General features: G+C 36.0%; 1 protein-coding gene across 1 annotated transcript in view; it reads right to left on the minus strand.

Annotated features, from left to right (window-relative positions):
- LOC107558590 (potassium voltage-gated channel subfamily KQT member 1-like) overlaps nucleotides 1–13,782 on the minus strand; it is a 125,000-nt gene that overhangs the window by 66,299 nt on the left and 44,919 nt on the right. Inside the window, exons 12-17 of the mRNA XM_016242249.1 lie at nucleotides 12,872–12,922; nucleotides 12,576–12,681; nucleotides 12,210–12,328; nucleotides 7,399–7,449; nucleotides 7,103–7,208; nucleotides 6,787–6,855 (exon numbers count right to left, since the gene is read on the minus strand). Coding sequence (XP_016097735.1) covers nucleotides 6,787–6,855; nucleotides 7,103–7,208; nucleotides 7,399–7,449; nucleotides 12,210–12,328; nucleotides 12,576–12,681; nucleotides 12,872–12,922 — 502 coding nt within the window. The remainder of the gene's footprint in view (nucleotides 1–6,786; nucleotides 6,856–7,102; nucleotides 7,209–7,398; nucleotides 7,450–12,209; nucleotides 12,329–12,575; nucleotides 12,682–12,871; nucleotides 12,923–13,782) is intronic.

Raw genomic sequence — 13,782 nt, forward strand, 5'->3', positions numbered from 1 at the left:
TGTGTGTGTGTGTGTGTGAGAGAGAGAGAGAGTGTGTGTGTGTGTGTGTGGTTGAGGAAAGAAAAACAAAAAGCCAGTGTGTGTTTTTGCGAATGTTAAAAGACAGATAAAGAGAATCAGACAAACAGAGCGTCTGTGTATCTTTGAGGTGTTTAAATCTCAGCAGACATCATTCAGTCATAATCCAGTTTCCTCAGCGCTCTCGTTCCACTGAAACACTGACGCTCTCTTTCTCCCGTCCGCACCCAACCAAAACCACATCAGAGAATCCAGACCGGACCACCTGAAGCCGGAGCCGGAGCACATAAACACAGCGCTCAGGTGTTTTCATTACAGACGGACGCCGGGAAACTGAAGCCAGCAGAAAGACGAGCCTGATATTTGTACAGGTGCACGAGAGAGAGAGAACGAGAAGAGAGGAAAACCTCTGAAAAGAGTTCTGCGGGACTTTGAGAGAGAAACCTGAAGGTTATTTATTAAAACATTTTACCGTCAGCAGTGAGTCAGGCTTAAAAACCACATACAAGCTTCTTCATCCTTGTGGAGAGGAATCTAATGTGCTGTCATTTTTTATTATTAACTATATATATATATATATATATATATATAATTAATAATAATTTAAGTTACTTATTTGAAAAAGTAACTGCGATATCTTCTTGTAAATGAAAAAGCAATGCGTTACTTTACTAGTCTTATCTGATTACGTAACTCACGTTACTTGTAATATATTACCCCCAACACTGTATGTATGTATGTATATGTATGTAAGAATCATAAATAAATGATTGTGTGCGTGTGTGTATGATTATTCGTAATCATTTTTGTTGTCAATTTTCCTGTAAAAATATTTTACTAGATATTCTTAAAACAGGATATATTCACTTATATATTTCCTATATATTTAAGATAGTAAAGTTCAAAGAAATTTAAATATTCATCTAATATTCAAATAATACATCTTGAATTAAGTAAATTTTTCCTTTTGGAAAATAGTTTTTATTGTTTTCAGCACAAAATACACATACACACATACACACATATATATATATATAATCATCTAATGAGGTTTTTGTTTAAAATAAGAAAAAACAACAATGAGGAAAGAAAAATATATTCTTACTATTTTGTGCATTGTTGCTTCTCATGTAAAGTGAATCTGTGAATCATTGTTTTGATCTGCTTGATTCATACGAACTGATTTATTTTAGGAGAGCATGTTTCATCAGCTTACACAGTGTAATATTTCATATTAAATGCATTTCTTTATATAGATATACCTACAGTGGGTATAGAAAAGAATCCGCTTTTTCTCCTTCAGCCACTGTGTGTCAGTTCTGCTGTGTGCTTTGGGTCATTGTCATGTTGGAAGGTAAACCTTCTTCCCATTGACAGCTTTCTATCCATGTTTCCTTCTATCCTATATATATATATAATCATCTAATGAGGTTTTTGTTTAAAATAAGAAAAAACAACGAGGAAAGAAAAATATATTCTTACTATTTTGTGCATTGTTGCTTCTCATGTAAAGTGAATCTGTGAATCATTGTTTTGATCTGCTTGATTCATACGAACTGATTTATTTTAGGAGAGCATGTTTCATCAGCTTACACAGTGTAATATTTCATATTAAATGCATTTCTTTATATAGATATACCTACAGTGGGTATAGAAAAGAATCCGCTTTTTCTCCTTCAGCCACTGTGTGTCAGTTCTGCTGTGTGCTTTGGGTCATTGTCATGTTGGAAGGTAAACCTTCTTCCCATTGACAGCTTTCTATCCATGTTTCCTTCTATCCTGACGAGCTCCAGTCGCTGCTGCGGAGAAACACCCAGAACAGGACATTTGTGTGCCATTGAGAAGGTGTTTCGCTACAACTGACTGAGTTCACAAGTCATTTTTAGGAGAGGGTGATGCTTTCTCCAACTCAGTGATGGAGCCGCTGGCTGAATAAACAGAACAGTAATTCCATCTGCTCTCAGTGTTTACACTAATATTTACATGTATTTATTCATTCCCTCCAATTAACCTCCAATTACCTCCACATTACACCAATTTCACAGAATTACGTACCAAAAAAGCAAATGTCAAACGCAACTAACAACACTAAGACTGGGCCAATGCTGCAGAAGAGTGAAATGATCTGACCTGCAATTACAACAAAATCAACACCCAAACATTTTAATGTTCGCTAATAAGGGCTTGATGGGAATGACGGGGGGGTCAGAGGTCAAGCTCAAACTAAATAAAGACGCCAGCGTGTCGTTTAACGTGACCTCGCTTAAAAACAAAAGATGGAGAGCGTGTCATCTGACTCCCTGAACGGAGCGACGCTGCAAAAACAGCAATATCCTGTGTTTATTTTTCTTTCCCATCTTTTTTTTTTTTTTTTTAATTCTGAAAGATTTGTTGCGGCATAGAGCGGACCGTCCTGGAGCAGAAAAAATAGAAAAAAGAAAACAGACAGACTGTCTGTCGTTACCACAATCTGACACAGATCAAGACATGCAATAGATTTGATACAGTCGTAGCTGACAGTCATTTATCAAATAAATACACACACACACACTTACAAAGTACAAATATATTTATTATTTAAATATTTAATTAAATGTTAATTTTCTTTATTATTTCATGTAAATAAATAATCATTAAAATGTTTAATTTCTGATTATATGTATTTAGAAATGTATTTTAATTATTTATATATATATATATACACAGAAATAATACATCTTAAATACACATTTAATATGAAATAAGCCTTTAATCTGCACATATGTATTTATAAATGTATTTTATATACTAATATTTAATAATTTAGATTATTATATATATATACTTTTTTATTGAAATAGAAATAGATATAATATTGTTTTCCTAAAATAAATGTAATGTAAAATTTAAAAAAAAAAGTTTGTGTATATTTATTTAAAATTAATTTATTACATTTTTATTTATATATTTAACTTAGTTTTTCTCACTTCCAAACATTCCAGCCAGAACAGAGTGAAAGATCTTCTCATAACGCCACAGCAATTCATTAATGTGACACGAGCCCCTACAAATCCTGCGCTTTCATTTCAGTCCTCATGAAAAGAGCTGTCACCGAGTCTGTCTGGTTAAACCGTCTCAAACCCGACCGGAGTTCAGCTCTCATGTCTAAGTGTCTGGAGAAAGACATTCCACCTGACATGCTCCGGGAAGCAGATCACAGAGGAATTCTGGGATTGTGCAGGACAAACACGGGCGGAGGACGGAGAAAAAGAGACAGACGGGCTGTGTTTGGAAAACAAGTTATGCATATAACATGACATATATGTGACCTGCTCCACATTTATTCATTTGGCAGATGCTTTTATTCTCAGCGACTTACAAATGCTCCATCGCTTTGACACACTTTGAGTCGCATCTTGGAATTTATACACTAATACACATCCAACATAAAAATATAAAAAAATACACATTTATTATTAGAAAGAGACTTGCTTTGTACTTTAGTGCATAAAGCAATGACACAATGACCGATGTGACCGAACAACTGTGATATGAAAGGAGCAGAATAAAAATTAAATGTGCCAAAAAATAGCTTAGATTTGAAAAAGCAGATCAAAAATGACATGTAATGTTATTAACTGTTATCTGAGTATCACTGAGATTCTATTATAGTATATTACAGTTTTTGTTAATATTTTGAAATAATCGTTTTTTTTATCATTTATGTTGTCATTTTAGTTTTAGTAATTTTATTCTGTGTTTTTGCCATTATTATTATTATTTGAATGTCAAATAATGTTAAACAAAGAAAATTAGAAATGTTGATATATAAATAATTTTTATTTGATTTCCTTTAGAGTTTATTTTATTTCAAGCAACTAAAATGTTTTAGTTTTTTTAGGGTTTTAGTTTGAATTAACTAATACCCTGTATATTAAATATTAAAAAAAAGGACATCAAAATAATATATAAATACATGTTAAACAAAGAAAATAAGAAATGTTGCCTTGGAAACTACCTGATATAGATATATATATATATATATATAAATGTTAATCATTTTAATTTATCAAATTTGTAGTATGTGTATTTGTACACACACAAATTGCACTACATAATACATAAAAGTATAATAGATTATATAGATAAAATAGATCAAAAATACTTTTACTATTAAAAAAAAAGAAGTTTCAAATAAAAACTATATAAATATATAAAAATAGAATCTAAATATATAAACAAAGTAATTTAAAGACCTCTAGCATAAATTATATTTGTATACATATCCACGTTTATTTAATACACAGTAAATATTTAAAATGGTTATTTTGCATTTTATTACAATTTATGAAAATGTATGAACAGCTGTTAGCTGTAAATGTATGACTAAGCTTTGTTCCATTCACATTAGAAATAGAAGGTCAAGTCGAGTGCATTGCATTGTGGGATACAGTGTGCGCTCTGAATGTATACTGCACACTTTGAATTAGCATACTGTGAAAATAGTATGAGCAGCACAGCCTGCCAAACAAACAATACTACACCCTTAACTGAGATTCTGAGTTCGTCGGTCTGTATGATCAGAAACCGTCTGTGACTGAAGTTATTCACAGTGTAAATGATCTCAGTAAGCTCTGCTCTCTCCTCCTCCACCTCATCCTCTCATCATAGGTTTTCTCAGACAGAGTTGTTGTGTGTCAATACGGCGCGTGTTCCCACTCCGTTCATTCTTGGCGAGACTAGAGCGAATATCCGACAGAGAACAATACGCTTTTGTGGACCGTTTGCGAATCAGACAAAATAACTGTAGTGGAATATTTCACAAAAGTTCATTCACACGTCTAAGTCTCAGTTTGAGACTCGGGGGATCAGGATGATACTGTGGCAGCAGGCAGATTCACAGATGGGGTCAAAGGTCAAACAGCACATCAAACCTCCATCATTTAATGACTTGTGAAGCGAAAAGCTGCATGTTTGTAAGAAACAAACCCATCATTAAGGCATTTTAACACTAAACCATCGCTTCTAACCAAAATACGAGTCCATAATAACGCTGCCTCCAGTGAAAAAGTCCATCTCCTGTCGTCTCTCACATCAAAATCCAGCCACAGATTTGTTTAGAGCTGTTTTAGACTGTTTACTGTGCAGATTTCTCTCCTGATTCAGACGAGACCACTTTTTCACTGGAGAAGGAATATTATTGATAGAGGACTCGGAAGCAGCAGCTTTGGAGTTTAAATCATCTTAATGATGGATTTGTTTCTTACAAACACGCAGCTTTTGGCTTCACAAGGCATTAACTGATGGACTGGAGTGCTGTGGATTATTGAGATGTTTTCATCAGCTGTTTGGACTCTCATTCTGACGGCACCCATTCACATCCATTGCTGAGCAAGTGATGCAATGCTACATTTCTCCAAATCTGATGAAGAAACAAACTCACCTTCATCTCGGATGATCTGAAAGGTGAGTAACCTTTCAGCAAATTTTCATTTTTGGGTGAATTGTTCCTTTAAATGTCATAAAGCGTGAAATTTTTGCGTCTACACGCAGCATCCCTTTACACCACGGGCCGCCCACTTCCTCTCTCACGCCCTTCCTGTACTTTATTTCCCCCTTTCAGGGCTTCTCACAGGCCCTAATGAGAGAGACATCCTTTCATTCCCCTGGACAGGCCCACGCTGACACACCTCATCATGGGCGGCAGGAGAGCAGAAAGCGTCCAGTGTCAAGAGAACTCAGAGGACGAGCTGAATGTCACATGAGATGCTTTCACAGGTGTGGCTCAGAAACAGACCTGTGTGTGCAGCCCAGCCAAACGCTCAAATCTACAGACTGATGGAAACTATAGATGCACACTAAGCCATTTAACATTTCATGCTTGCCAGAATAATGAGTTTGGGTGAAGATCATTTCAGTTATCAAATAATCGTCTGTGTGAAAGAATCATTTATTCGTCTTCTCAGTGAATCAGCTGAACTGAGTCACACAAGGTTCTCACTTTTGGACAAATTAATTTCTGTAACTTTTCTAGGATACTACAGAATTTAACTTGATTAATGTTTTTTTTTTTTAATCATTATACTCTCAAAGAGTCACATCTAGTCAAAGAAACTATTTAGAATTGATCATATTTAAAAAAAAATAAAAAATATTGGATATGAAAATTTCCATGAAAAAAAATCAATGTATAGAGATTTCACTCTCAAAAAATTATTTCTACTCAAATAAATAATTTATAACTGATCATTTTAAAAAAATTACATCGACTATGGAAATTTCCATGAATTTTCCAAAATCTTAAAATATTTTATTAATTTCTGACTTTTTCTAGTCCTGAAAATCACACTTTTGAAATTCCCTGATATTTTCAGTCTTTCCAGGACCGTGGGAATCTTGGGAATCTGAATGAGTCACTCACAAATCAGACTGAATCAGTCAAATTAACAACTCACTGGCTCACTGAAACAAGATCTGTTTTTTGTTGAACGTGACAATCATGGTGGCCGAGATGTTTTGGAACAATTAATTACATAAAGATCCACCGTTTCAAAGATTCATTGAAATGAACTGGTTGAAAGAAATGATTCACTGAATTGAGTTGGCTTACTAAATTAGAGAATTTTTGTAAAAAAAAAAAAAAAAACCATGGACTAAAACAGTTCAAATCACCACAGCTGAGAGACACAAGTTAGAGGACGTCTCATCATCCAGGCTGACCACATATAATCAAACTTACGGGACAGGAAAGAGACCGGAAACAGACGGGAAACAGACAGGAAACAGTACCTGGTTGTATTAAGGTGCTGAGTAGAGACTGATTCTTCCTCCTTTGCCACAAACGGGCTTCTTAAGAGACTGAAAGAGAGAAAGAGGTGCTTTCCTTCATCTCACGGCTGAGGATCAGGAAGATCTTGAGATGTTTCAGATGGTAAAGGATGACGTGAGAATGCTTTATAAGTGGAAAGTGGAAAATCCAAAATGTGCCTGCTTGTTCACACCACATATGCAAATCTTCAGGCCCGTTCACACAGAACGCAAACATTAAATGCCATTTAGAGCGAAGAAAGTGTTCAATGGGTGGATAAAAACCAGAGCAACTCACTGTGAAACATCCGTAACTAAAGGTAGAGGGATGTCAGCTGTGAAGTCCAGCTCATCCATCAGGCTGTTGTTTCGTGAGATATCAGGGCCATCCAGTTTTTTCTTAACTGTAGAGAAAAAATTACAGTATCTCCATTAAACCACAAACTCACATGACATAAAATCCAGCAGGGAAGTATCTAGATGTGCTAGAATGAATGCACACATTAAAGTCAGAAAATGTATGCATTTTGGAGAAAACTCAAGAAAAGAGGAGAGCATTTCCCAAATGTGGGTGAGGAAAAGAAAGACGGATACCTGGAGAAGAAGGACAGCTGAGAGCGAAAGCCGACCATGAGCGCTGGCGGTCTGTTGACATGCAGATACAAAGGAAAAAAAGCGCAAACTAAGATCATGCTGAACAACAAAAACAAGACAAGAAAGAGCAGCAGAGGCAGAACATGATTAATATTCGGGGTGTAACGGTGCACAAACATGACGGTTCGGTATGTACCTCGGTTTTGACGTCACGGTTGGGTACGATTTCTGTACAGCAGGGGGAAAACTAAACATAAAATTGCTTCTTTTTTTATTAAATAGTGGTTTACTTAACACTGCTCTTTGTTTAAATAAATTCAACTATAATTACAGCTTTTGCTCTTAACTAAAGGGAGCCCTTTTACATTACGATAAGGTTACAATTAACAACAGAGCCCACACTTAAGTTTCAAGTTTTTTTATTTATATCGCACATTTAAAAACAGCAAGCACGGCTGACCAAAGTGCTGAACAAAACAAAACAAGATCACGTATTAATGACACAAGCTGTTAAAGACTGTGCCGATCTCTGTTCAGCATACCTCAGATTTCGTGTGGGATTGTATTGATGTAGCTCAAACAGATAGCTTGGTGCCAGATTATTTAGAGATTTAAAAACATAAAGAAGAACTCAATTCTAAAATGCACAGGCAGACTATGTAGCGATTTCAAAATCTTAGTAACGTGGTCAAATTACGCCATCCTTTGAGGAATTTTGCAGCGTCATTTTGCACTAATTGGAAACAAGCGACAGAGGACTTGGACATACTATAATAGAGAGAGTTGCAGTAGCCCAGGCGAAGGTTTTCTCATGGAGAAAAGATTTATTCTTGGAGAAAAGACATAACTGAAGAGCCAATCACCGCATTTATTTGTTTGTCGAATTTGAGGCTACAATCCCAAAACACACCTAAATTCTTAACACAGGATGAAATAAAGGCAGCAAGGTCGTTCAGGTCAATACTTCTACTCCCAGAGTTTTCATGGGGACCAAAGACTATAACCTCGGTTTTTGATTCATTCAGAAATAGAACGTTTTGAGAAAACAAGTTTTCACTTCATCTAGGCAAGGAAAAGGAGATTTCAGAGCAGTACGTTCATTGCGTATCAGGGGTAGATAAATTTCATCTGCATAGCAGTGAAATGATACACCATGCTTTCTGAAAATGGAGCCCAAAGGAAGTAAATACGAGGAAAAGAGAACAGGTGCGAGAACTGAACCTTGTGGCACTCCACAAGAAAGTTGAGCCGGCGACAAAGAAAAGTTACCCAGTCTGACAGAAAAACTTATATTAGTTAAATATGATTTAAACCAACTAAGGACAGTTTCCTGGATGTCCAAATAACATATTATGAATATTATGATCAACTGTATCAAAAGCCGAGGTTAGGTCTAAAAGTAATAGGATCACAGAGTCGCCAGAGTCAGTCGCTAACAGTGTATCATTAAAGACCCGTAATAAAGAGACTTAAAACCAGACTGGAGGGTTTCAAAAATCTGATTTGAGCTAAGAAAAGACTTGGTAATAAAAGGAAATGTCGAAATGGGTAGAAAATGATTGAAATCACTAACATCAAGTGAAGGTTTGTTGAGAAGAGAAGTAAGTGTAGCCTCCTTAAGCCTATCAGGGATAGTCCCTCAATTTAAACATTTATTCAGAAAAGATATCAGACTGGGTCCAATCAAATCAAAAATTAGTTTCAAAATACGTGAAGGGAGAACATCATGACGGTTTCAAATGGTCAATCATTTCTGTGAGAGACTGGAGAGAAACTGAGTCAAAAACGCTCCATGTGACTGAAGAACAACAAAACTCAGGCGATACAGTGAACTTATCAACAAAAAACCTTGAGAAACCTTCACATAATAACACTGAGGGATTTTAAATCACATTTACAAGAGGATTTAAAACAGAGTTATAAACAGAAAACAAAGCTTTAGAGCTGTGATGATTTTTTGCAATTAAATTAGAAAAATATTTAGACTTGGCAGATTTCACTGCATTCTTGATGCAATTTGTCCTTTTTCCATATTCATTCTGCTCTTCTACAAGCTTGTCTCAGAGAACGGATGTTGTCATTAAGCTATGATTCAGTTTTAGGTTTTGGCTTCTTAAGTTTAAGGGGAGCAGTGGCTTTTAAAACCTCTGAACAAGCAGTGTTTAACAGACAAAGATGCTGTTCAGCAAGTCCGGTAAAGGTGACTCCAGAGACAGACATGGGCAATTACTATTTATTTTTAAATATAATAATAAACCCACTCAAAAAAAAAAAAAATTTAATTAACTTCTAAATTTTAAAATGTCTATTTGTTGGTGAAATATATTCATTTACACAGTGGCTGTCATACTTTTTCATAACAGATTAATTCAAAGATACAAATAAAAAAATAAGACATCACTAACAGGTAAAGTCAAATATAATGAGTATATGGTCTAATATTTCGTGAAATGCTCTTCTCTAGACTTCATTTCTCTAGTGAACTAACGAGCTGTGGAAACTGATGACTTCCTGAGGTAAATGAAAAGTTACGTGACATGTTGTTTACAAGCTGTTTTGTTGCCGTCTTTCCGCAGTTTAAACACTGATTGAGCGATTACATGAGGTGTGAGATGTTCATTCATGTTTATTTCGTGCTAAAACTAGTAGTAAAGAGGAAGAGGTGATCGCGCTGCCGTTTGAACTGAGGCGTTTATATAGAATTTGAATTTCATGAATAAAAAGGACATAATTTTAAAGATGAGACTTTGTTTCTTGTCAAAAGTAACTATATATAAAACTGGAAGTTTCCAATGAAGTTCCACTCATGCAGTGGTTAAAACAACGCTGTATTTGTTCAGTACACATGCGTACCGAACCGAGAGACCCGTATGGAAAATTTTCAGTACGAATGTGTACATTACACCCCTAATTAATATGAAAGTTTAGATGTCAAGAAAACACTGCAACATGAGCAAAACTGTCTGAGATGGCTTTATAATGTGTGAAATTGTGTCATTTCATTGATTTGGCACTCGTGGGACTTTTGACACTTCATTTAGGTTTATTTCTGTTGCTGATGGCCCTCAAAATGCCTCAAGACTCCAGTGACGCGGTCATACAAGTAGGTTATTATAGTTAAAACTAAAGCCATAAAAAAGATTTACTTGAAGTAGATGCTAACTAAAATGAAATATATATAAAACAAACATTTAACTGTAGCTAGCTTCCAAAATGAACATTTCTTATTTTTTTAAGTTTAACCTGATGTACCAAAAATATTATGGATAGAGGACTCGGAAGCAGCAGCTTTGGAGTTTAAATCATCTTAATGATGGATTTGTTTCTTACAAACACGAAGCTTTTGGCTTCACAAGGCATTAACTGATGGACTGGAGTGGTGTGGATTATTGAGATGTTTTTATCAGCTGTTTGGACTCTCATTCTGACGGCACCCATTCACATCCATTGCTGAGCAAGTGATGCAATGCTACATTTCTCCAAATCTGATGAAGAAACAAACTCACCTTCATCTCGGATGATCTGAAAGGTGAGTAACCTTTCAGCAAATTTTCATTTTTGGGTGAATTGTTCCTTTAAATGTCATAAAGCGTGAAATTTTTGCGTCTACACGCAGCATCCCTTTACACCACGGGCCGCCCACTTCCTCTCTCACGCCCTTCCTGTACTTTATTTCCCCCTTTCAGGGCTTCTCACAGGCCCTAATGAGAGAGACATCCTTTCATTCCCCTGGACAGGCCCACGCTGACACACCTCATCATGGGCGGCAGGAGAGCAGAAAGCGTCCAGTGTCAAGAGAACTCAGAGGACGAGCTGAATGTCACATGAGATGCTTTCACAGGTGTGGCTCAGAAACAGACCTGTGTGTGCAGCCCAGCCAAACGCTCAAATCTACAGACTGATGGAAACTATAGATGCACACTAAGCCATTTAACATTTCATGCTTGCCAGAATAATGAGTTTGGGCGAAGATCATTTCAGTTATCAAATAATCGTCTGTGTGAATATGTGAAAGAATCATTCATTCGTCTTCTCAGTGAATCAGCTGAACTGAGTCACACAAGGTTCTCACTTTTGGACAAATTAATTTCTGTAACTTTTCTAGGATACTACAGAATTTAACTTGATTAATGTTTTTTTTTTTTAAATCATTATACTCTCAAAGAGTCACTTCTAGTCAAAGAAACTATTTAGAATTGATCATATTTAAAAAAAAATAAAAAATATTGGATATGAAAATTTCCATGAAAAAAAATCAATGTATAGAGATTTCACTCTCAAAAAATTATTTCTACTCAAATAAATAATTTATAACTGATCATTTAAAAAAAATTACATCGACTATGGAAATTTCCATGAATTTTCCAAAATCTTAAAATATTTTATTAATTTCTGACTTTTTCTAGTCCTGAAAATCACACTTTTGAAATTCCCTGATATTTTCAGTCTTTCCAGGACCGTGGGAATCTTGGGAATCTGAATGAGTCACTCACAAATCAGACTGAATCAGTCAAATTAACAACTCACTGGCTCACTGAAACAAGATCTGTTTTTTGTTGAACGTGACAATCATGGTGGCCGAGATGTTTTGGAACAATTAATTACATAAAGATCCACCGTTTCAAAGATTCATTGAAATGAACTGGTTGAAAGAAATGATTCACTGAATTGAGTTGGCTTACTAAATTAGAGAATTTTTGTAAAAAAAAAAAAAAAAACCATGGACTAAAACAGTTCAAATCACCACAGCTGAGAGACACAAGTTAGAGGACGTCTCATCATCCAGGCTGACCACATATAATCAAACTTACGGGACAGGAAAGAGACCGGAAACAGACGGGAAACAGACAGGAAACAGTACCTGGTTGTATTAAGGTGCTGAGTAGAGACTGATTCTTCCTCCTTTGCCACAAACGGGCTTCTTAAGAGACTGAAAGAGAGAAAGAGGTGCTTTCCTTCATCTCACGGCTGAGGATCAGGAAGATCTTGAGATGTTTCAGATGGTAAAGGATGACGTGAGAATGCTTTATAAGTGGAAAGTGGAAAATCCAAAATGTGCCTGCTTGTTCACACCACATATGCAAATCTTCAGGCCCGTTCACACAGAACGCAAACATTAAATGCCATTTAGAGCGAAGAAAGTGTTCAATGGGTGGATAAAAACCAGAGCAACTCACTGTGAAACATCCGTAACTAAAGGTAGAGGGATGTCAGCTGTGAAGTCCAGCTCATCCATCAGGCTGTTGTTTCGTGAGATATCAGGGCCATCCAGTTTTTTCTTAACTGTAGAGAAAAAATTACAGTATCTCCATTAAACCACAAACTCACATGACATAAAATCCAGCAGGGAAGTATCTAGATGTGCTAGAATGAATGCACACATTAAAGTCAGAAAATGTATGCATTTTGGAGAAAACTCAAGAAAAGAGGAGAGCATTTCCCAAATGTGGGTGAGGAAAAGAAAGACGGATACCTGGAGAAGAAGGACAGCTGAGAGCGAAAGCCGACCATGAGCGCTGGCGGTCTGTTGACATGCAGATACAAAGGAAAAAAAGCGCAAACTAAGATCATGCTGAACAACAAAAACAAGACAAGAAAGAGCAGCAGAGGCAGAACATGATTAATATTCGGGGTGTAACGGTGCACAAACATGACGGTTCGGTATGTACCTCGGTTTTGACGTCACGGTTGGGTACGATTTCTGTACAGCAGGGGGAAAACTAAACATAAAATTGCTTCTTTTTTTATTAAATAGTGGTTTACTTAACACTGCTCTTTGTTTAAATAAATTCAACTATAATTACAGCTTTTGCTCTTAACTAAAGGGAGCCCTTTTACATTACGATAAGGTTACAATTAACAACAGAGCCCACACTTAAGTTTCAAGTTTGTTTTATTTATATCGCACATTTAAAAACAGCAAGCACGGCTGACCAAAGTGCTGAACAAAACAAAACAAGATCACGTATTAATGACACAAGCTGTTAAAGACTGTGCCGATCTCTGTTCAGCATACCTCAGATTTCGTGTGGGATTGTATTGATGTAGCTCAAACAGATAGCTTGGTGCCAGATTATTTAGAGATTTAAAAACATAAAGAAGAACTCAATTCTAAAATGCACAGGCAGACTATGTAGCGATTTCAAAATCTTAGTAACGTGGTCAAATTACGCCATCCTTTGAGGAATTTTGCAGCGTCATTTTGCACTAATTGGAAACAAGCGACAGAGGACTTGGACATACTATAATAGAGAGAGTTGCAGTAGCCCAGGCGAAGGTTTTCTCATGGAGAAAAGATTTATTCTTGGAGAAAAGACATAACTGAAGAGCCAATCACCGCATTTATTTGTTTGTCGAATTTGAGGCTACAATCCCAAAACACAC

Source organism: Sinocyclocheilus grahami, unplaced genomic scaffold, assembly GCF_001515645.1.
Source record: "Sinocyclocheilus grahami isolate Dianchi unplaced genomic scaffold, SAMN03320097.WGS_v1.1 scaffold651.1, whole genome shotgun sequence".
NCBI classification, from domain to species: Eukaryota; Metazoa; Chordata; class Actinopteri; order Cypriniformes; family Cyprinidae; genus Sinocyclocheilus; species Sinocyclocheilus grahami.